Consider the following 25,045-nt stretch of genomic DNA (forward strand, 5'->3'; position numbering starts at 1 on the left):
TAGGGAGATAGTGGCAGGCCCTGGAATGTGCTGCCCAGGGAGGTGGTGGATTCACCATCCCTGGAGGTTTTGCAGCTGAGACTGGATGTGGCACTTAGTGCCATGGTCTAGTGACCATGGTAGGTTGGACTTGATGATCTTGGAGGTCTTTTCCTACCTGGTTGATTCCATGATTCTATGAATCTGAGAAAGATTTTATTTCATCTCTTGTTTTTGGTGTGTCCATTTGCTGCATAAATCCAAATTACACCGTTAAACTATTAACGAATACAATTTTTCCTGCGATATTATATCACTGTCATACTCCTGCCAATGTCAAGCTGTTTCAGGTTACAAACATATTTTTACTTAATTTCAGACATCTGAGAAAGTCATTATAAGTAAAGAAAAAGGAGAAGAAAAGGCAAAAGGTGCATCTGATGTCGTTCTCTATAAAATTGATGTTCCTGCCAACCGTTATGACCTTCTCTGCCTGGAAGGGTTGGTCCGAGGACTGCAGGTCTTTAAGGAAAGGTAAGACAAAGTTATGAGATTGTTGTGTGGTTTGTTATTTGTTGGAAGACAAGTCCATTTCTGGGCAGTAAACAAACATCCTACTTGCTTGGATTTTGAGTACAGTGTCATGTGTAGATAAGATTCATCAGATGTTCCTCTGGAGAGGATCTATTGTATAATTTTAAAAGACTCGACTAGAATGTTACTGGGCTTTAGATCTGTTCTAAATTTTTTTGAACTATTGTTCCATTTGAGACTTATCCTCTAAAGAACTCCTGCAGAGAAACTCTGATCCTTCATAATAAATACAAAACAAATCATGTATTTCACTTTTCTGCTGCGAGTTTACCTTCTTAACTCCTTCCTTTCAAGCTCAGTAATCTGTTTACCATCCCATAGAAAACAAGTTCAGAACATTTAGCTAATTACATGCCAAGAAATGTTACCAAGAAGGTTTTCTACATATAATTGCTGCTGCATTTCTAAAGTTTACTGCATTTGGTGAAGTGTTTTTTTTTTCAGTTACAGACTTACTTCTGGTTTTGTTCTAGGATAAATCTCCCTAGATATGAAAAGATAATACCAGCTGAGGGTGAAGGTCAGAGGCTGATTATCACTGAACAGGTAAGTGTTTACTGCACCTTTGTAAATGTATTGAGAGTTGCTGAAGCAGCAAGATCCGTATCAGTACCAATTTTGTAAGAGCAGTGAGACTGGAAATCTTATTTGCAGAACAAGAGCTAAAGAAATTTAAATATCTCTATTAATTGCAATTTATTTTTAGGGAAGAGGAGGAACAACAGACAAATTATTTTGGGTGAACCTAGGAGCAGGTCAAATCAAAGTTCCAGATGCTTACATTGCATTGACCTTTTGGGCCATTACAGTGTATCAGACACCTCCTTGTCTCTACTAGACCTGGAGTAGGTTTACTTGGGTGTTTTCCCCTTTGGGATTCATATGTCTTTGCATGAATTTTCCTTTTGACTACTTTACAAGAGAGGATTTTATGAAGAAGAATGCACATTCAGTCAGTTTGAGTTTTGTATATTCTGTTGTGAACTGCAGACTGCCCAGATCCGTCCTCACGCCGTGGCTGCTGTGCTGCGCAACATCACTTTCACCAGGGAACGCTACGACAGCTTCATTGACCTCCAAGAGAAACTGCACCAAAATATTTGCAGGTTAGTGCCTGCATTTAAAGCAGTGTATAGTGCCTCTGTGTGTGTGTGTGTGTGTGTGTGACTTTGTCACATTCAGATTGCACATCCCTATTGCAGAGAGACATTATAGTTATGCCAAGGAAAATCTGTAGCAGTTCTCTTGATCCTTCTCATTTCTCTGCCTGTTGCTGCGTGCTGTCAGTGCTTTTCAGCAGAAATAGCTGTTACAGCTCATACAACAGTTGAGACAGATGGATTTTGCAACATTCCCACTGGATTTGCATTGATGCGTGTTGTTAACCTTTGTTAGAATGTTATTAGTGAAAAATTTTCTAGGCTTCTCAAAATTTTCCTACTTCTTCAGTAAGTTTTATGAATGCGTAGGAGTATAGAGCATCATGAGATATTATCTCTAAGAAGGTCCAAGAATCATTATTTTGCCTTCTTTCTTTCTAGGAAAAGAGCTTTAGTAGCAATAGGTACCCATGACTTGGACACCATCTCTGGGCCATTTACTTTTACAGCCAAAGCACCTTCTGAAATTAAGTTCAAGCCCTTGAATCAATCCCAGGAGTACACAGCCTCACAAATTATGGATCTGTATAGGGTAAGTGAGGTTTTTCAGACTTGTTGCTCTAAATGCAGGAAGCTAAATTTCCAAGGCTTGACATCTCTCATATCCTTGTTACTAAGAGTTGTTTGTGCCAATAAAACAGTTATCTTCTGTAGCTTCACAGCCAGTGAACATTTCACACTTCGCTTATTCATGAGAAATGCATGATAATACTTTATTGTCCATTAGAGGTACATCATGGTGTTTTGTGGCTAAGCACAATTCTTAGAACAGTGAGTTTGGTAGTAATCCTCTGATTTATAAACACAAAGACTCCTTTTCAAGATACTCTTTATAACACTGTAAAAGTATTGTGTATTTATCTATATGCATTGGTAAGATACTCAGTGTACAATGCTGGGAAACGTTTAGGGTAAATATTTTGTTCCTGTCAGTTTCATTTGGCCAATTTACTTAGGGAAAATGTTGGATTATTTACCCAACTGTATATTAGGTAAGCATAGCTGTGTGGAAGGCTCTAGTTAAGTCTGGCACTGCTCTTGGCCCATCATCCTGATGAAACCAGATAAATTCTAGGAAAAGATTTGGTCAGGTCTGATTTTACAATGTTTATGTGGGCCCCTTCCAATGTCAGCATTTAAAAATTATACTATTATTACTGTCATTTCAGTTTACAGCTGTGCTGGAGCACAGGTACTGGTCATAGAGACAAATCAAAGATGAGTGAGAGCTAGGAAATGAGGGATGGCAGAGAGACTAAAATGAAATGATGGGTTTGGTACAGTACATACCTATGTCATTGGAACAAATGTAGATTTTGAATCTAAGTATTAGTGACAGTATCCAGCAATTTAATTGAAAGTGCTAATTTTTATCACTCTTAAGGAATGTTCCCATGAACCAAGGATGTTTGGCAGTGTTTGTCTGCTGTGGTGAGCAAGGGCACTGTTTGGATAGCGTGGCCTGTGCATGTGTGAGAGAATCCTTAAAGCATTTTTAACACTTCTGAAGGAAACCAGAAGTCAAATTCTCTCATTTCAAAGTTTTCCTGCTGCTGAGAGCAAACAGCTTTTACTAGTGATGTACCTAGCTCTAAGACCAATCCTTCCCCCTTTCAAAATTCCTCCAAATCTCTCCACAAGGGATTGTGGCACTGTGGAAGTTAACACAGGAGCTGAAGTGAAATTCAGGCTGTGCTTTGTTTCTGCAGACTGACAGTCACCTTCGGCACTATTTGCACCTCATTGAAAACAAGCCACGTTATCCTGTCATTTATGACAGCAATGGTGTTGTTCTGTCCATGCCACCAATTATCAATGGTAAGATTAATTTGTGATTCATTTGTACTGTCACTGCTGGTTTGTGTCTGTGTGAGTTAGTGTCTAACAGAAACATGGGTGTGCAATAGGGAATATTGGGCTTTTTAGAAATCATTTCACTTAGTTTCATATAATCTTTTCTGCTTTCAGTTTAAATGCAGCCAAATTTTTTGCTCCCTCCCTAGGCTGCTACTGTTCCTGTTTTTCATCCTCATCGCAGGGATATAAAAGTCCCACTGCAAACCTCTGCATTAGTATACCTATATACTGAAATATAGGTCAAGAATTAGTAACTTTCCCTGCACTGACCAATAAATCTGCAGTGATAATCTCTTTGGATGTATTTTTTTCTGATTGACCTTATCCAGCTAACCCAAATCTTCTTAAAAGGCAGCTCAAACACTCTGGCAGGGACTGGTAAGAACAACTATTCTGAATTGAAGATGGTGTCAACCACTGTGTCTGATCCTTCTTTGTTAGGCTTATTCCAGCCTGGGTGTGTTCCATGTATAAGCATTGCATATTATTTGTATTTTATCAATTAAAATGGTTAAGCTAAATTTAACACCTTTGTTTTAGAGAGGCTTCCAGGTTAAAGGTACTTTTTAAACAGATAATGAAATGTCAACATCTGTATTGGCTGTTTGGATTATCTACAAGCACTGAAGTGAAGGGTTATGTTTGCTTTGAATTGAGTCCAGAAGTGCCAAACACATTCCATCTGCAAAGAGATACAGCACAGCAGGGAACACACAGGGAAGGGAGTACAACATCCCTCAGTCCTAGGGTCTTCAGTGCACCTAACCTTCAGTCTAGCTGTGACCTAGTTTCTCAGGCAGGAAACTAAAACAGAAGCTGAACGACTCGCTCAGGGTCAAACGACACGAGAATGCCCATGTGTATCCAAGTGCTTCCCTTTGCCTCTGGTGGGGTGCACCTGCATTAGTGAATGGTGCAATGGAAGGCAAGGACAGAAGGTTGGATCTGGCATGATCCCATACAATTCTAGGACTGTGTATCCCCCTGCTGCATGGTTACCAGCAGTGGAATTAATTCCATGGAATTCACTGCCTGTCTGTACTGAACAGGCAGTTTGCTTGTGACTTACTAACAGAAGAGAGAGAACCAGCTACTGGGGAACTTTGCATCCAGTTTGCAAGAGAGACACTTCAGGTGCTTCTTCCAGATGAGAGACAGTTTTGAGTGCATCAGGGATGTGCTTCTGTGCATACCTTATGGCTCCTAGTACAGACAAAGCAAATTCATGCCTAAAAGGGCATAAATCCATACAAGGACCTAAATCCCTAACGTAGAGCAAGCTCAGCACATAGTATCAGAAGATCTTCATTATTCACACAAGTAGCTATCGATAGTCATCAGTCTAAATCACTTTTTAAAAATCATTTATTCCTGCCCAAGGAAATTACATCCAATGCAAATGTGAGACTAAATCCAGGGAAGATGGGAAGCTGTGGCAGTGCAGAACCCCTTTGCTAACAGCAGATGGCTGCTGTGCTGCTAGTTGGCTTTTTCAGCTGGGTCTTGAGATACCTGTAGATTCATGTGTCTGTCAGTGTAAAGCATAACCCAATCAGTGTGTCTGGTCTGGCTTTTTCCTCTTTGATTCATAAACTAAAAAACAGAGCTGCTCTTCTGCCAAGAGTTGTGAATGTTGGTGCAGTAGGTAGTGGCTTTTTTAAGCTGTGAAAGATGACTGATCTTTCCGAATCACAAAATGAGTCAGTATCAGTGTTATTGCAATGAAAGTAATATTTCTTAACATGTTTTTGTCTTCACATGTTTTAGGAAATCATACAAAAATAAGCCTGAACACCAAAAATGTGTTTATTGAATGTACAGGCACAGATATTACAAAGGTAAATGAATCTTTCCTGCTTTTGATATGCTTTAATATCACTGTTTTCCCTTTAGGTGATAGGGTTCTAATACAAAGACCTGCAATAACCAGGCATTTATATTTGGAGCCAACCTTCCAATTCAGAAGGGCAAGATAAGTTGTAGGACTGTGGAATTCCCTTGACTCGGTTTCAGGCTTGCTCCACAGACAGCACTGTGTTTTCGCTGAATTTTGATTTTACTGTTTATGTTGACAGTGAGTGTTCAGCTTGTATGAGAAAGTGTTTAAGTCAATTAGGGACTGTTTGTTCTTGTTGTTGAGCACTTTTTCTCAGTCTGGAAGGCTTTGAAAAGAATAAAATTCACTAAGATTGATTCTTTACAAAGAGTATTCTGGCAAAATAAGCATTTTGTCTCCTGAAAATTGAGGCTGAGAGAAGGAAGACAGGAATTTTTCTTCTTAATTATCTTTTTCAAGCAGGGATGCTGTGCAAGTAATTGCCAAATTCAGGTCTTTCCATATGCAAATTCTGTAACTCAAACGGAAGCATGAAAGCCTAGCAGTTATAATTACCTGTTCTTGAATGTAGGTTGTGCATAGAGTTTCCCTAAGTGTGGAACTTGATGCTTAAGAGCAAAACTGCTTTTAACTTACCCTACTACTTAATATGTTACCCACACAAATAAATGTGCACGTGGGGAGTGGCTTCTAAGTAAACTAATAAATATCTGCTTCTTGCTACTGCCTGATAGTAAAAATAGTGCTGCTGTTTACATGAAGGAAATTATACTGTCAGGCATCAAAAAAAAAACCCCTTTGTAGATGGAGAAGTTTATCTGAATCTCATGATTGTGTTCTGTTATGCTAATCTCTTAAAATATGAACTGGAAAACATTTTGCAGATGAGGTTATTTGATAATGCACAGTCTTTCTGCATCTACATTTTCACTTGAACTTCAGATGGCTAATTAGACTGAAGGTTAGGAAGACCGAGCTCTAAACGGTAATTAAGACCCTGTGTCTCTTCAGAACAGAGTTTAGAAAATATGTCTTTCAGAACCTTGAAAACCAGATATTTCAGGTTTTTGCACAAATGTCTTTGCATCAGAAGAGAAACATCCTTTAAAATTCAATCTAGCATTCTAGGATTTGTGTTGTTAGGTTATTAAATAGAGTAGAATGAAGAGAGTGTGATACAAGATTTCCTCACCATTTTATGTTAAGATATGTTGTCTGTTTCAACACAAGTAGATGGCAGACTTCCATGTGATTATTTTCTTTATTTTGTAGGCAAAAATTGTTCTTGATATTATGGTCACGATGTTCAGTGAATATTGTGAGAAGCCATTCACGTGAGTATAAATCTCCAATCAGAGAGACAATTACATTTGGGCCATGTGTTACAAACTTTTTTACTTCTATTTCTCTGTCTGTCTCAGTGTTGAAGCAGCAGAGGTAGTTTATCCCAATGGGAAGACCCACATCTACCCGGTAAGCATTGTTTAATATCTCTGTGTCCTTAGGGAAAGGATTTTATTTAAACAAAGTGATAAGAGGGACATTGTTTTCTTTTCCTGCAGCAGCAGCATATGCTGGTTCTGAGGTGTGGTGTAAAACTCAGCTTGGCACTACCTGTCTATTAGTGAGTCAGAGCCTTCTCTAACTCCATGAAAAATAACTCCAGCTTCTCCTTCTCTAGAAAACTCATTCTGAAGCTCCCCTGAATTGTGATAAGGCTGAAAACACAGACTTGCTGATCTAGCTTGATACTCCCAAAAAGTTATGAGTGGTGGTCACTATTATGGTTTAGAGTGCATGTGATAGGAACATTTTCAGGAACAAGTAAAGATTGCAATCAAAGGTCATAATCTGTGTCTAAAGCCTTTAAAACCAACATGTTCCAAATCAGGAAAAACGAATGCAGGAAGAGGTCCTTGTGCCTTAAGCCTATGGACAACTGAAATCAGCCTCAGCAGAACTTATTTATCAGATCTGGAAGCTTTAATGCCCTTCAGTTAAAATAACCTTGTAACACTGCATTTTTCAGTTGTTCACTGCATAGGCACCAACTATATGAAGGTCTCTAGAGCAGGATGGTGACCTGTGCCTGCATTCAGAGTCCCAGGCACACCTCTTTGCAGTAACAGATTCTTCCATTTCTGTTCCCTTAATAAGTACAAAGAAAGCAGTTCCTCCTGTTTCCTGAAAGTAACTGAAGACACATCTGGTTGAGCTCATAAAATCAGATGTATCAGTCAGACAAGTACAAACTGTTTAGAGGGAAAGAAACTTATTTTTTCTGAAAGGTTTTCTAGAGGCATTTTAGCGTTTTCTTTTTGCAATGTCAGCTTTAATCAAACGAGAAAGGCCTTAGAATCCTGAGGAGATATCCAGCAAAACTCTGTGGTAACCAAAGTAGCTTCCCTAGATAAAATCAGGAAAAAAAATCCCCAAAGTTTTAGATGCTATGGTTTTTAAGGATTTGTATATCAAGATTCACAGAATCATTAAGGTTGGAAAAGACCTCTGAGATCGAATCCAACCTAACACCCTCATGTCAATCAGACCATGGCACTACGTGCCACGTCCAGTCTTTCCTTAAACACCTCCAGGGATGGTAACTCCACCACCTCCCTGGGCAGCTTGTTCCAATGTCTGAAGAGCTTTAGAAACTTCTTAACATACATACATACATACAAAATGACTCTCTTAAATATGCTGCAAACTTGCTAAGTAAAATACTAGTAGATATTTGTGTGCTAATACAGAAATAGAAATATTGAATTGCCAATATTGAATCCTCCTAGGTGGCAATGACAGGTACTGTGGTTGCTTAAAAGCTTTGTCTTTCTCTTTAGGAACTGGCTTATCGAACAGAGAAGGTGAAGCCTGAACTCATTAACAAGAAAATAGGAATCAGGTGTGTTGTTGCAAATGAAAACATAATTTTCATTAATGATGGAAAAGGCACTAGAAAACATTGATCGTTGTGCTGTTTTAAAAATGTTTATGGGATTTTTTTAGCTTATCAGAAATTCAGGGAAAGTGATGGATTCTTTATGGCCTCTCCCAGCTGTTATGATGTAAAGAAAAACGATTCTGATCAAATGCTAAGTCTGTGTACAATCCATAAAGCTCTTAGAGATTCTTCAGGATACAGGGCAGTGCAGCAGAAACATTGATTACTGTCAAAAGCCAGTTGATCCAGTGCAAAATCCATAAATTACTACTCTCTTGTTTTGTTTCAGTGAAACTCCATCAAGCCTTGCAAAGCTGCTGACTAGGATGTGTTTGAAGTCACACGTCATAGGGAATGGGAACCATCTAGAGATTGAAATCCCTCCTACCAGAGCAGACATTATCCATGCATGTGATATCGTGGAAGATGCAGCAATAGCTTATGGTTATAACAACATTCAGATGGTTATTCCGAAAACGTACACCATAGCTAATCAAGTAAGATTGCCCCTTCAAATGAATGCTCTGTTGTCAGTAAATGACTAGTGCATGCCAGAAGGGCTTTGGGGAAAACAGAACCTAGGAATTAAATATTTTGACATGCTTTGCCTTGAGAAGTATTTACCATGGATGGGATACAAAACAGATGCCCCACTGATTTGAATAAGTCCAAGACCAGTGGTTGCTGGTGCTTTTGAAAAAAGACAGGGTTTAAGTAGGGAGCCCGTATTAAATCTCTAATTGGGAGATTCATTTCCTCAGGCAAGCCTAAAGGCAGCTGGCTGATGCTTTCAAAAATTTTAAGCACACAAGCATAGTCCCTCCCTAGTGAATTCATGTAACAGGCAGAATCACCTCGGGAAAGAATAGCAAAATGCTTTTAGATGGAAGCTAAAAACTGTTTTGTTTCATTTCAGCTCCCCCTCAATAAGCTCACAGAACTTCTGAGACTGGAGTTGGCAGCTGCTGGATTCACTGAAGCACTCACTTTTGCCCTGGTATATTATAATGTTCTCATATTTTCTTAGTTGCATGTTGGAACAGTAATGCAGCCAGAACTGCAGAGGATGGTCTGAGGATATGTTATATACATGTAGCAGTATGTCCAGTGCTGTTTTGGCAGCTGTTTACTAGTGTTTTGGAATTACACTGTAAAGTTTTGTGAGCTTGTAGGTCAGAGAAATTGAATAAGTCCCTGTTAATGTGCCATGTAGTTCTAAGTATAGAGAAGAAAATAGCTGCTGAAATACTGAGTTTAGTTTCATTTGGTAGGATGAAATTGTGAGATTTTGGTCACCAGATGCAACATTGATCATAGTTTCATAATCTGGAAAACAAGCTTTAAAATTTAGTACTTTCTGGAGGATATTACTACAGTTTAGAGCTTACCCTGTTTCTGTATTTCTCATTAGCATTGTCACTTGCTCATAATTCCTCAAGTTAATACAAGGTTGATGTGTAGTTATTCAGTCTGCAAGGAGTTTGTGTCAAGAATACCCAGCAAATTTAGAGTGCACACTAAGGGGACACAAAATCCGCTGTAAATTTCACCACAGATAGGGTTTGTTTTCTTTCTGTAAAGTCTGAAAAAATATATTCTGGTTTTGATATTTTGTTACTAACTCATCTAAGTAACCAGGACAGTAACATTAATACTTCCTCTAGTGCTAGTGTCTGACAAAGAAATTCAGACTACATGTGGCAAGTACCATATTGGGGAAACACCACATATAACATGGTCAAGCTTTTACAGTTTTTCCTTCTTTGTTAATAACTAGTTATTTGTTTTCAGCACTGAGCAGGTAATACACTTAAAACATTTCATATAGTACATTGCTACAACTGAGAACCTTTATGAATTGCCACAGCAGAGATTTTGAAGTTTATGCAGTATATCATGTTACATCCCTTTGCATATTGGTATTTCTGCTGCAGCAGGATGAAACCCACAGTGTGCTGTGTCCAGCACTTTATAGAAACACCAACCTGAGGCCTCTGACTAAGATTAATGCAACAACATTCTGTAGCCCAATGTTATATGACAAACTCTGCCTATGTATTTGTTCACTCAGTCTGTTTCTTGGTTTGAGCCCCACATTACACTCATACACAATAACTTGCCATCTGTGAGGAGCTCAAATTTAGCCAGAACACATTTATTTAAGCACAGTAACATGCTGTAGTTTAGATACACATCTGTTTAACACAATTTTCTCTTCCTAACTCCAGCATTTCTTGTGTTGTTTGGGGGTTTTGATTATTATTCAATAATCCACTTTTTCAGGTGGCATCACCTGCTGATTTTTCTCACATTTGGTCTACCAACACGCTTTTCAGAGTGCTGCCAGTGCAAAGGGAGCACTTCTGGAAGACTGCAGTGTACTAGAAAATCCTCAGTTACATGCCTAGGCTGCTATTGGTGTCTTTAATACATTAATAAAGACAGAAATTTTGGAAATGCACAGTGGGATCTTATCAGTAGCATCTATTGCTATATGAGCACAGACAGTGTCTGAGCCTGATAAAGTGAGTGTGTATTGTTTTACTGACCAGCTTCAAAACACACCTAGAGAAAATAAGGGCCTTGAAAACACTCCAACTAAGAAAACTGAAAACAACAAACTGTGAGAATCCTGTGCAGCTATGAAAATGGAAGGTTTTGCCTTATGACCTGTTTTTCATAGACAGCATTTACCCTCTGTAAGATTCCTCCAAGGGATTGTTTTCTTTTTGAGAAAGCTCAGCTATCAGTCCCTTTACAAGTGTTATTTTCAGCATAAAATACTTCAACACTGCAAGTCAGGGGGCAGAATCTGAGCCTCTGTTTTTAAAACAGATGACAACAAGAGCCTAAATAAACATATGGGGTTTTTTTAAACAGCTTTATTTTGGTTAGTAACCAACATTTGTAAATAAACTAGTTTGCCTACTTAGTCTTAAGACTAGAGCTTAATTTTTATTGTGAGTGGGTGCAGCAGATATTATAGGCCCTCAGAGCCAGTGCTGCGACTGCATTGTTCATTCTTGAGATCAGATTTCATCATTGCCTTACTAACTACTTGACCTTGGTGAGTTTTTGTCTCTTTGTTTTCAGTGTTCTCAAGAAGATGTTGCAGATAAACTCGGCATGGATATCTCTGCAACCAAAGCTGTGCGCATAGCAAACCCCAAAACTGCAGAATTCCAGGTGAGCTCGTGCAGACTTTGAAAGCAATATTGTCATAGATTCTGTAGTTAAAGAGGAGAGAAAGGAGGCAACAGGAAGTAAAATTTATAAACTAGAGCTACTTTGCTTGCATTGAGGAGTTTGTGTATTATTGTGTGTGAAACTTGCTAGCAGTCATCATCTGTTACTCCTTCACTGAGAAACACCTTATTCAGTGTGAAATGTTACCAGCTTTTCAGTAAAGTAAAATACCATGTTGTGTGTGACAATATTGAGTATCTTGCTACAGAAAATCTCAGGTGTTTGATCAACTCCTGCATTTAGAAAAACCCAATCAACACCAAAGGAACTATTAGACCTTTCAATCTCTAAACTTCCTCAGTTCTGGAGAGGAAATATTTGGGGTTTTTTTAATTATTGACCATTATTACTGTTGGGATTTCTTTCTTTTTCTTTCCTTTTTTTTTTTAATTCTGTATTGCTCTGGAAGTATTTTAATACCCATTTCTAAGGGTATTAGTGCCACATCCAGTCTCATCTCAAAAACCTCCAGGGATGGTGAATCCACCACCTCCCTGGGCAGCACATTCCAATGCCTGATCACTCTCTCTGTAAAAAATCTCTTCCTAACATCCAGCCTAACCCTCCCCTGGCAGAGCTTGAGTCTGTGCCCTCTTGTCCTGCTGCTGGTTGCCTGGGAGAAGAGACCAACCCCCACCTGACTCCAACCTCCTGTCAGGGAGTTGTAGAGGGTGATAAGGTCACCCCTGAGCCTCCTCTTCTCCAGGCTGAATACCCCCAGCTCCCTCAGCCTCTCCTCATGGCACTTGTTCACTTTCTGTATTATTTTTCTACTCTGCACTGCATCTCAAGCACCTGTGAAGAGGTACCTGTTCTTAAGCCCACAAAGATGCTTTTTGAGAAAAAGCAACAGAGAATGCAGAGAATGTACTTTTTCAAGTTTACTATTCTAAAGCAAAGATGCTGAAACACAGGAGATAAGAGCAGTATTTGCCCCTGACTACTTTTGTACTCCTGTCACAAATGAGCAAAACCAAAAAAGAAAGAAAATAAGCGTTAGCAGTTTTGGAAGGTACTTAACTTGCAGCATCCGTGTTTGTCCTGCAGGTGGCACGTACCACCCTCCTTCCTGGGCTACTGAAAACTATTGCTGCTAACAGGAAAATGCCCTTGCCTCTCAAACTCTTTGAGATTTCAGACATCGTAGTGAAAGATCCTAATACAGGTAAGAGGAAGCTTTGATAATGGAAACATGTTTACATTCCAAATGGTAATAGTAAACAAATGTGTATTTCCTTAAGTAATTTCCATAGTAATAGTCATTGCATACTGTATTGGGGTTTTTTATTTAGGTGTTATAGCACAAGTGTTAAGAGCTCAGTGTAACAGGCTGGATTAGAGAGTGGCTAGAAACGTGGTTCATTTTACATGCTCTCAAAAGCACAAGTAGGTACCTTGCAAATGTTTTTAGGTGTCTAAATATTCCTTAAAATCTGTCAAGAAGTCTCTTAAGCCTGCGAGGATAAACACAAGACAATTTTGCACCCAAGAATAACCTGCTCTAAATTGCTGTGTTGATGCACCAGTTTATTTTTACTCGCTCTTAATTTAGTGCTCCTTTGTATTCTTATTAGGTATGTAACCCATGAGAAGAGTTACCTGCTGGCAATATTTTCAAGTGGCACAAACTTTGGAAAGTAGTAAACCCAGAAAGCAGGCTGCTATGACTGTTCTGGAGCCTGCAGAGTCAGCAATATGCCAACTGTAAAGCACAGTGTCTCCAGCCTGAGAACAGCAGGTTGTATTTGCAGACAGATTCTATCCTGGAGAGCAGTAATTCAGATGAAAATTTTGGGGTCACTGTGTTTCAACCATTTTCCTTCTTTCCATGATCTTTAAACAGGATTGCTTGTATTTGTTCTCCAAAATTAACCTTCTGGGAGTCTGACAACCTGTATGAAGAATGAGACTAGTAGCACAGATACCAAAGGGTAGAGAATGGAGCAAGCCTGTGTACAAAGCTATCAATAAATTAAAAGCTCCACAGTATAAAATTTCCTATCTCATATATAAAAATATTTTCCTTATCTTTGCACTTCATCCAGCTATGCTAAGAAAGCATGGCTGCCTTAGAATCTTCTGTGACTTTAACAGCCAAAGCAGCTAGTTCACTTTTCAAAAGCTTCAGCAAAATCCTTCCTTGTGTTTTGCACAATCTTTGCACTGATTTCACTGTACATGATGAAAATTTCAAACTGCCTACATCTGGAAAAATGTATCACAGTAAAATGAGCTGTAAAAATGGATTTTTACATACTAGAAATTTATCTAAAATACACTGATTATTTTCTTTCTGTGTGGTATATTGGGAGAACAGGAGTGCACAAGCTGCAACTTTTGGGAGGAGTTACAAGCCTGAAAGGAGTTTTGCCTCTCAGTGAAAAAGGCTGCCATTAAATTCAGCAGTAGAAATGGTTCTGGTGCTTCATTATCTGGTTTCAGATTTTAGTGGTTGTGTTTAAAGTATCTGGGATCTGCAAAACAAAGGTTTATATAAGGCATAAACAAAATGGCAAGTAAATTGCTTTGGTGATGAATTTAATTTGTAGATTACATTTTTTAAGGAAAAAGGAGCCTTGCCAAGCAAAATAAGCAGTTTTAGCGAACCATGTGGACTTTTTTTTTTTATTAAATACAGACAGTTTGGTGGTGCAGCTCATTCCTTGCTGGGCATGCAGTTAGCTAGAATGCAAAAAATGTGGTGCAGATGGTAGAACAGCATCAGCATTCTCCAGAACCAAGAGTGGGGCTGTTTTTCTTGGACTAAGGAGCCACATTTATTCTGGCATTATAAAATTTGCAAGTTAAATTGTAACTTTTATTTCATGTGTGTCAAGTGTGGCTCTTGAAAGCTTTCATTTATGTGGATGGCTGCTCAACAGTTTTGTAAAGAGATTTTGTGGTGTACTTCATTTTGATGGGAATCACTGCAAACAGATAAAGACTTGTGATGATGCAGCAGCTTTGAACTCTGCCCTTGGGCAGCTCTCATGGCCTGAGCACTTACAGACTGAACACTCCCTGAAATGGGTTTTAATGTTTTGTTTAGAATAATTACTCTCTTTCCCAAATTTACTTCAAAAATTAAACTTGCCTAATCAACAGTTTGAAAGGGGAGGGGAGAAAGGAAGAACTGGTAACTCTACAAACACTGAAAAATGTGGGGTTGTCCTCTCACATATGGAATGAGATTTCCTGCACAAGGCTTATGTCATCAGACTGACTAATTTAATTTTATTGTTTCATGATTTTGGCATGCAGAATTCCCAATTAATAATTTCAAAAGTATGGGCCAAAGGAGTACTGCCATGAACTGTGTTTGAAATGGCATCTTGTAGTCATTCGTGTGGGAAACACACTGGTTTCTAATAAAATACCTTCTTACACAGAACTCCTGCTGACCAAGGTGGATGAACATACTTCTCTTCAGACATATCTGGCAGAATAGTTTCATGTATTCAATTAGCAAAATGTGTGCCAGATTTAATAGAACTAAAGAGAATCAAATCTGAGCAGGAGGAAATGAGCTGATTTTGAAGAGGTTACACAGCATTTGTGTGGTTACCTTGTAACACTCAATGGTCACTTCGGGTAGGATAGTTACACTAGTTGGGAGGATAAATCACCACTTTTACCACCAGGCCTAATAGAGAATACACTTTCCCTGCCTTACCACAACAAAAGAAATTAATCCATTAGAAAAATCACCCCGAGCAGTGATCTTGGAGAATCTGTCAAGCTGATGGTGGCACACATTTAGCAGAATTGACATCATTTGTGAGTACAGCTGCTGCCATATTTTGCAGTATTTTTCCAAGCTCTCTGAAGTGTTAGCTATATGCAGAAGATAGTTCAGGAGGCCGAAAGACAAGTTGAAATGAGCAGGTGTCCCCTGTCAGATCACCAGGTCATTTTTCTGAAGCATCTCTAATTGGGAAGGGAACAGTGTACAACACTACTTTATCTTCCTCTGCACTCTTTTGGCTCACAGATGCCTAAGCAGCTGCCCATCCTTTGGATTGTTTTTCAGCAGCATCCCCAGGAAGTGCTTTGAAGTCTCAGAAATATATACACATATATATATGTAATTTAGGTTGACATACTTGGCAGGCTCATTTGGAAAATAGAAATGTTTCATGGCATGACACAAGAGATCTCTTAAGTGAGTTATAAAGAACTGAAGCATTCCTAACATCTGCCAGCTTTTGCCTACAATTCCTAATACTTGCTTTTTTCTTGCTATAGCCTGTAGTGAATGAACTTCCTGTGTTGTAATAGAACTCTATAAAGGAGTAAGTTTTATAACACAGCTTTTTTGAAGGCTTGAGAAAGCATCCTTTCCTCTGCCAAAGACTTCTCAAGTTGAAAACCTTAGTTATAAAAAAAATCTTGTGTGTTTATTTCTGATGTTTTAGTTAAAAAATCTGATTTGAAGGCACCACTGACTATCTTAGTTGTAGTGAAAAGCAGATTTTGTCCCTGCTATCATGACTCACTGGGGGGAAAAAAAAAAGGAAATCATTCTGCTGTATGTCTAGCCCAAAGAACTTGCTGTCTTAGGGAAGGGAAAACATTTTCTTCTATTCTGTTGCTCAGTATGGCATGAAAATAAATTATCGACCATCCACGACTTCATTACTGATTGGTATCTTAGCAGAGCCAGGAAACAGCCACACGTGATGGGGCTGAACAGGCAGCAAGCTCAGACCTGAAATCACATCCTGCACTTATTGATATTTTCTCTGTAGCCTTCACTTTCCCATGTTGCTATTTTAACTTCGGGATTGGATTCTCCACCTTTATTTAACACTGCACATTATTATTATGACAGGAAAAAGATACTGAGTGCAAAATGCAAACCTAGTGCCACAGTAAGTTCAGCTTTCAGTGACTGATGAGAGAACTTGCAGCTCTGTTACCAAATTGCTGCCTGGAAGTTTTGAATGACTGGTGTCTCAAAAAAGCTGAGATTTCATTTGTGTGTAGGCTCTGCTCCTGTGTTTTGCTGTCCTCTTTAACCTGTGTATTTCTGGTCACTTGGTAACTGTTTTCTTGTTTAGATTCTGACAGATTTTTTTGTTACTAAATGTGTAGCTGGAGCAAATAGAGATTAAATTAAATTGACATCTCGTTTAAGTTCTTATGTGTTAGATAGTTCAGGACACTCAATGAGTGCTGAAGTTTCTGCTGGTGTTTAAGCCAAGCACATCACACACAGAGTGGCTGTGGTGGGTCAGACCAAAGGTTCCTTTAGCCCAGTATCCCATCTGTCACACCAGCTACAGGTGCTTGTCAGGGGAGAAGCGTGAGAGCAGGTACACATCAAAAATGCTTCCAGAGTGCTCCCTGTTCTCTGGCCACATGTAGCTCAGAGACTTCCCAACTCAAATGTGCTTGTCTGCAGTAAGGAGTCATAGATTTATCTGCTACAAACTTCATCTGCTTCCTCAGAGCTGTGCAAACTCCTAGCACCCACAAAATCCTGTGGTGAAGAAGTTTCACTGCTTAACTCTCTGCTGCCTGAAGAGCCTACTCCTTCTCTTGTTTCTTGTTCTGAGCTTGGTTCCTGTTGACTTGGATGAAAAAGCTGAAACCTACAGTGAGTTAAGCTTCAAAGTAGGACACAGTAGTCCTACAGAAGTGTATGTTGCAATGGGGTAGCCTAAAGGTACAAGTAGAACAGCACACTAACACCTGCTCATTTTGAAAGTTCAAAAAAGAGAAACATTTTGCTGAAATCAATAATCTAAGAAAACTTATAGCAGGGTTTGACTTAAGGAATTGTCTAAAGTGAGAGTTACTCGTGTCACTGTCTGGGGTTTGTGCAGTGTAGCACATTTTTCATAATCACTTGGTTGCAGAGATGTCCAAGTTGGTCACAAAAAAAACATCAGTTATGATTTGGAACCTCTGTGAATTTAGATCTTTTCACACATCACCATGCTAACGTTATTACTCATGGCAGGCTGTGGGCTGCTTGCTTTGTACTGATAGTTGTTCTGTAGCAGAGTTCTATAAATATTTAGCTTTCCTACCAGCATCACAAGTTTCTCGATGCTTACTGAGTATTTGCATTTTGGCTAGTCTATTTTAAATTCCTTTAACACTTAACTCTGTGCTTGGTACCTGTCACTGCATAGAAGATACTCATATGTAACAACCCTTTTTCCTTCCCTAGGCATAGGATACTTAAAATCTTTCTGTGAGAGTCCAGTGGACTAAAGAAATCCCATTATTTGCTCAAATTATGTGACAGGTGTGTCAGAGAAGCCATTTTACATACTTATTTCTCCTTTCAGCCACAAGTGCCTCACACTACACCAGAAGAAAACTGATGGTAAACGCAAGATTGGGAGTGAGATAAAGTTTCCCAGATAACATAATTGTTTCCTTCTTCTTCAGATGTAGGTGCAAGAAACGACAGACATTTATGTGCAGTTTATTACAACAAAAGCCCAGGCTTTGAGATTATCCATGGATTGCTGGACAGGATCATGCAGCTTGTTGAAGTCCCTCCAAGTGAAGAGAATGGCTACACAATCAAGGCAGCTGAAGGTAAGGAAAACAGAACTAGAGTGTACAACAGGGTTTGTTCTGGAGCTCAATGTTCCTCTACAATCTGTGGTGACTTTCTGGTTGTTCTCAGCAGTAGGCACTAAGGATTAATCTCATTATAAATGCTGTCATACTGCAGCATGATGAAATGATAGTGAAAAGGCATTAACTGTATTCCCTGACTGTAAAATGGGATTGCTGTCCTTCTGTGAGCTGTTCTGAGGAGTTTCAGCCAGTTCCTGAGTGGACAGCTTTTTAAGGAGAGTTATAGTAAGTATATGCCATGAGCTCCATGGACTGTTTATAATGAAGTAATGTGCTGATGGCCAAGGGTACAGAGGAATTCACTGAACTGGTGAATATGCCAGGCATCCTCTGTATTCTCCTTGGCTAACAGAGCCTGGAAAAGACAACTTCTTACACCTTATCTTTTAGTTTATAGTTTTATCTATAGCTTCTTTGTTCATAGGCTCCTTTTATTTATATATTCATGTGAAGATGTATTCCTTAGATACCTTTTGTTCAAATCCTGCTGTCTTTGAGACTGACCCTGCTGCTTAGAGAAGCAGTTGTATAACAGCCCTCTTCCTTCTCCATGCAGGGTGAGCTGCACATGAATTAAAAATAAAATCCCGAAGTGCAGAACCTGCTCTATGTGCCTGTGCATGTAAGAGAGAAAACAAGCAGGGTGACCTCATTACTTCATTGAGAGAGCATAGGTTGATGCAAGAGAGCAAACACTAGCAGCTCTTCTATCCTGCTACCTAAAATAACAGTGTAGAAAATACTGAATGGAAAAGCAAGGCTGCAGGGATGGCAACTGTGTTTCTCCCTACATGTCATGCACTGGTGTTCAGAGATAGGAGGCACTGACTCAGATTGAGTCAGCTTGAAGAAGTGTCTCCATCCTGTGCTGCCTGGAGCAGTGGCACAGGGTCCTGGGCAGCCTGACCAAGCTCACCTATTCCTAGAGCTCTAAATGAAGAGTGGGTAGATGTCTCCCTGTTCTGCAGTGCACTGCCAAGATGCCAAACACCACACTTGAGCTAAGCAGTCTTCTGGCACTTCAGTGCACGTTTGTGTCATATATATTGACACTTTTTCCCCCTCCTTATTTTGAGAGGGTTCTGTTTTGCTCACTGAGGCTCAAAGGGTTTCATAGAATATGGTTAAGAAGATTCCCAGAGTGACCAGAGGAACATTTAAAAGAATTGTATTTCTTGTTCTGATTTTACCAAGCACAGAACAGGTAACAGCAAAGCTTCTTATTTGGAAGGAGTGTGTGGTGGGGAGGGTTAGAAGGACCTCTGGGATTTGGGGACTCAACTGTCATTGATGTTCAACCCAGCTGTTAGGATTCCTATTCCAAACTCTTCTGTAACTGTTTTGGACTAGACATAACAAGAGTTTGCTTTAGTACTGAAAAATATTTGCAAGTGTTTCATATTTTGTATTGTAGCATTTCAGCTGGCTTCAGGAAACTGGGAAAAGACCTCAAAATTAATCCTAGGACAGGGAAGAAGTTATTTCTAGATATTAGTGCTGCTCAGTATTCCTGATGCTGTGGGATTTGTACTGCTCATTCAGAATCCCTACATTCCCATGACATTGCTCCACAACACATTCAGTATAAAGGGTGGATTATGCCTTGTCATGTGCAATATATTACAAGCAGTTTGTGGCTTTTCGCTATAGCTAGAGGGGGGAAAAAAAGTGCCTACTCTACTCTCTGTTTAACCAGTGATTCAGAAACTCTCCTGGGATGGCACACAGATCCCTTGCCGTTCTCCTGACATTGGAATTTAACCTTGGTAGCAGTGCAGATGGCTGATACTCTAGTGCCATAGTGAATGCAGTGTCACTGCACCAACTTAACTCAAAGACCTTCACTGCAGAGAGGGTTGGGAGTCAAAGTAGTTTGGGGAATACTCTTTGAGGTTTTTTTTTTTGTTGTTGGCTTGTTTGCTATTTTTGGTTTTTAAACTTGCTTCACATCTGTTAAAGTGTCAGCAGATGATGGAGTAAGGTCAATTGCCGAGTGAAAAGAAGATCTCCTGTAACATCTTAAGACACTGCAGGATACTGAAATAATTCATAAGAACACTGCAAGTTACTTCAGAGGTTTTAAATCAGGACACTACACATGGCAGGGATTTTTAGACACATCTTTATGGAGCAGCTTTTTTGTTGCCTGTACCAAATTCAGAATTTGTGCAGTGAGAAATGGGTTTACTCTGTTACTCTGATTTAGGAAGATTTAGAAGTACTTTCTCTGTATGTAATCTTAAGCAAAACTTGAGACTAATAAGCAACACAGTGCAGAGTTAGAGTTTTAAGTCCACTTGGGTTTATTCCTTGTGTAACCCATTGAAATAACTCCAGTGATTACTGAAAAACGATACAGGGAATACAGCCTTGCTTGAAATGAGCAACAGAGAACAGACAGAGATGTATTGGGCACATATTTGCCACTTTTCCAAATGGACTTTGAAAAGTGAAATGCCTGTACTATAGTCCTGTTTGGTCCATATGTGCAAATCATGGTTATTTAAGCTCCTTCTGTTCTACCAACACCTAAGTGCCCTGTGATTTGACCTTAAGGTCAAGAGTTTTGTTTCCTTTCTAGCAACACCTGTGAAAAAAAAAGTACAGATGCTAGAAAATATGGGTGAAATTGTGATGTTCCCCTGGCCTTTGCACTACACTTTGGTGTAATCCGAGCTAGGTAGTAAATGGAGAAGAGCTGTTTAGAGCAGCCTTAAGGAAGAGAGAGATTTGAGTGACTGAATTCAAGCATTTTAACATAGAAGTGGCACTGAAAGTTACTAATGGAACCTTTCTTTTTCCTCATTACCACTAAACATACAAAATTAAAGTTTTAGAGATGAAACTCTCAAATGTTACCCATTATTTTAAAATGCACAGAATTAACTTTTTGACATGTTACCAAATCCTACTGTCCTGGAAAAACGTTTTTTCTCTTTCTTTTATGGCACAGACATCCATAACAGTTACTGCATCACTCATCAAATCTGTATGTGCTCCCTAATAAAAATGTTTTGCATTAAACTTTTGAAATTTTAGCCAGTTCCACACCATCAATAACATGCAAAGATCAGTATGGATATGTGTGATTAGGAGGTAAACAAATAAAATCAAACTTTTTAAACTATAAAAGTATGGGTAGAAGGAGGCAACAAGTTTGGTCCATTCCAACCCCTAAATTCTATGATATGTTGTCAGGTAATTTCATAGAAGTATTTAATTTTTAGTTCACTTTCATTGGTTTCAGTTCCCTTGAATTGAAAACTAGAGGCATTTTGATTATTATATTGGAAGGGATTCTTGAATCAAGTTTTACTCTCTGCAGGGATGGGTTTGTTTTTTGCAGCATTTTAATGATCTTGTGCTTCTGAATGACCATCTGAGGGAACTATTTTCTTGCAGAAATCAGGACAGGAGGTGATGTTAATCATGGGATTTGGGTCCATAGTGAAATCTTACTTAGGCTAAAAGGAATAAAGAAGGGCTTAGTAAATACTGACAGTGGATTGTATATCACAGCCTTCAAAGAGAGGCGTGAGGCGTAATTATCCTCACTCCTAATGTAACATTTAGAAAGACTGTCCCTTATTTAAGGAAGGAACCCCTTGTTTTACAGTACCTTGTGAGAGTCTCCATGCTCTGGAAATGGAATTTAATTAGGCACAAACTGTTTGAAAAGGGAAAACAATATCCCTGTTTCATGAAAACTAAGCAATACGATATATTCAGACTGTTACGGGAAATCTGTGTGTGGATTCTGCTTCACTGTCTGCACCACTATCTTCCATGGCAAAACTGATACCTCATGTGAGAACAAGCACCCCTAAACAGTGTCAGGCTGTGGCATGAGCTGGATTTTGGACATTATTGATTCTCATGGATTTCAGTTAACTCTTGGATTGATTCTTTTTTTTTCTTTTTAATTAGATGTTCATGCCACTCATTCTTTTAGGATAATCATCAGCTTAGCAAAGCTGGGAAGTCAGCCTGGTTGTGTTCAGCATAAGTGTGTACTAACTCTTGCTTCAGTCAGTAACTAACAATTGTCTTTCCAATAAAAACCAGGAGAAATTGCACTCCCTTCTTTTTACTGCCCTTATTTAATTAAATGAAAGGTGTGGTAAAGTGTAGAAAATTTGAATTCCACAGCAAATCATAGTAATAGCTTCTCATTTAGTAGGGTTTAGCTGTGAAATTAGAGGTGTAATAGTTATCTGCATAACTAAGAACATCAATAAACATTTGCCTTTATAATAATAATTATACAATAAACAACTTTAAAAGAAGATTTAGACCGTGAACCTCAATTCACAAGACAAGAGGAGGGAAATCTGGGACTAATTCCAAGTGAGAGGTGTGGAACTGAACCCCAGCATCTATCTCTGGTGGTCATTTTAAACTGGGAGACTGAAATGCACATGGATGTTTAGTGCACATGTTGAACTTGGCATTACTAATACCATTTTATTGTAGGGAATTATAGCTTGCTTGTCCTGGCATTGGTCACAAATGTCAATAATCATCTATTTGCTCATAGTTAACTGAAGAAAATGTGCCAGTTTTACTAGGAAGCCTCCAACAGAATTTCTGACATACTAAGAGATATCAAACAATTCTTAATCCATTTCACTGGCATTCAAAAACAAATACTTTATAGATGCAATTGCATCATTTTAATTGTATTTATAGTCTTTCAAACTACAAATTTTGGAGGTAATCAGATTTGTTTGCAAACATCCATTCTCAATCAAAACATGTGAGCTGGTAATTCATTATATTCAAGTCCTCTTAATTTCACATTTGCCACTTGCCCAAAGTTTTTTTGCACCCAGGATCAATCTAGATCATCCACCTTGGGATACTGGTACCACATGAACCTTTTTCTGGATGACACCTTATTATACTCGAAAATACCTTCCCCTCCCAGGTGAAAAGAAATATTTATTAAAAGCTAAATACATTTATATCTCATAAAAAGTGCAGCCAGTCTTGTTAGCAAATCATAGAATCATAGAATCAACCAAGTTGGAAGAGACCTCCAAGATAATCAAGTCTAACCCTACTGTGGTTACTAGACCATGGCACTAAGTGCCACATCCAGTCTCAGCTTGAAAACCTCCAGGGGTGGTGAATCCACCACCTCCCTGGGCAGCACATTCCAATGCCTGAGCACTCTCTCTGTAAAAAATCTCTTCCTAATATCTAACCTAAACCTCTCCTGGCAGAGCTTGAGTCTGCAACACCACAGCTTCATCCTTCAGTTCCATTTTCACCTGCACAGCCTGTTTTGACTAGAGGCCAACTTAATGTTCATATGCTTTCACTAGCATCTTAATACTAACACTAGCAAATGTGACCATGTCAAGTTTATACTTGAGGCAATTCTCCAGTTTGGTGTGATTCTCCGGCTGTGATACGGAGGCAGAGAGAGGTAGTGCTGCAAATTTAATCTTCATTGTCTTTGTAAAATTTATTTCTGCAATAACATTTTAAACAGGAATTTGCAAGATACTGGCTCAAACTTTTAGATCAATGTGGATGCAGGTTCCAAAGGTTTGCCCCTGGTGGAAGAACTGACTTTATCTTTGCTTGTGGTGTATATGCTAGAAAACAGTAGATAACCGAAGAAATGCTGAGCTAGGTCAGGCTCAGTGTGCTGGGCACAGACTCTCCTCAATTTGGACCAGAAGCAGAACAGCTGTATTTGTTGCAGACCCTGTATTGCTTCTGGTCCTGGGCTGGCTCACACTCAGCCACTTGAAGCATTTCTGTTCCTGGTGGAGGAGCTTTGTGCTTCAGCCACGAGGTATTGGTTTGCAACAGAAACCTTAGGTGTTAAAACTAAGTGATTAACAGTTCAGGGATTGCTGAGATTCGTTATTTAATTATGTATTATTCCATGCTAGTTTGTCATTTTCTGAAAGGCATGAAATGTGGTAGCTGTGAAAGCATGACATCAGGTGGCTGTTGGTTAGCTCAGCAAGCAATGTCAAGGCACTGGGAGGGGAGGAAGCATGGCTTGGTCTAGGGCATGCAGTGATTAAACAACACACAAACTAAATATGACACACTAAAGTAGGCTGGCAGAATGACTTGGTGCTGGTTCTTGTTACTCTCTAATGCTTATATGAAAGCAGAGCCTAAGAGCTAAAACCTGCTGCCTTACATAGGGCATACACAGAGTATGTCATACCCCCTACCAGAAAGAATATGGCTTCTTGTTTCCAAGTTTCTGACAGACTTGCAGGGATAAATTATTCCTTTAGATATCCAGGGAGGGATAAAAATGGTTGTGGCACAGAAATTAATTAAGTTTTAAAATACTCAAAGCTCTGTGTTCTCAAACTCAAGTGAAATAGTAAGACATCTTTAAAAAAAAAAGTGAGCTTTATTTGGGATTGGGAATTCCCTAACTGTAATACAATATCAGCTTATGTTTGTGACTTTTAGACATGGTCAGGTATAACATTCCAGATGCATCTGGATAAATCGGGTAAAAGCAGCCTAAAAGCAAAGATTAGCCTTTGCAGTGCAGCCAAACTCCAGTGTAGAATTGCTGTTTCTCACAACTGCCACATGTGCAAATTTTTTGAGCTTTATACACAAATACTGATTTCTAGAAAAATACATGGAATTTGACAGATTTCTTCCTAGGCTTCCTACTTAAGTTTTTCTGTGTGTGATATTTAACAGCCACCTTGGTACTCCAGCACTGAATAAGAGAAATGTTGTTACCCAGTTCAGGGACCCAAAATGTCTACATTCCTGAGCCTCAGCATCCACCCAAATATTAGCTTCCAGTAGGAAAGGCAGGAACACAATGATATGACC

General features: G+C 39.1%; 1 protein-coding gene across 1 annotated transcript in view; it reads left to right on the forward strand.

Moving 5' to 3' along the window:
- Positions 1-25,045, forward strand: part of FARSB (phenylalanyl-tRNA synthetase, beta subunit) — a 31,874-nt gene that overhangs the window by 891 nt on the left and 5,938 nt on the right. The window contains exons 2-15 of the mRNA XM_009074416.1: positions 359-513; positions 1,047-1,119; positions 1,564-1,679; positions 2,115-2,265; positions 3,443-3,551; positions 5,358-5,428; positions 6,700-6,761; positions 6,849-6,900; positions 8,268-8,329; positions 8,658-8,865; positions 9,285-9,365; positions 11,462-11,554; positions 12,662-12,779; positions 18,017-18,169. Coding sequence (XP_009072664.1) covers positions 359-513; positions 1,047-1,119; positions 1,564-1,679; positions 2,115-2,265; positions 3,443-3,551; positions 5,358-5,428; positions 6,700-6,761; positions 6,849-6,900; positions 8,268-8,329; positions 8,658-8,865; positions 9,285-9,365; positions 11,462-11,554; positions 12,662-12,779; positions 18,017-18,169 — 1,504 coding nt within the window. The remainder of the gene's footprint in view (positions 1-358; positions 514-1,046; positions 1,120-1,563; positions 1,680-2,114; positions 2,266-3,442; positions 3,552-5,357; positions 5,429-6,699; positions 6,762-6,848; positions 6,901-8,267; positions 8,330-8,657; positions 8,866-9,284; positions 9,366-11,461; positions 11,555-12,661; positions 12,780-18,016; positions 18,170-25,045) is intronic.

The sequence above is a fragment of the Acanthisitta chloris genome, unplaced genomic scaffold (assembly GCF_000695815.1).
Source record: "Acanthisitta chloris isolate BGI_N310 unplaced genomic scaffold, ASM69581v1 scaffold13055, whole genome shotgun sequence".
Lineage (NCBI taxonomy): Eukaryota > Metazoa > Chordata > Aves > Passeriformes > Acanthisittidae > Acanthisitta > Acanthisitta chloris.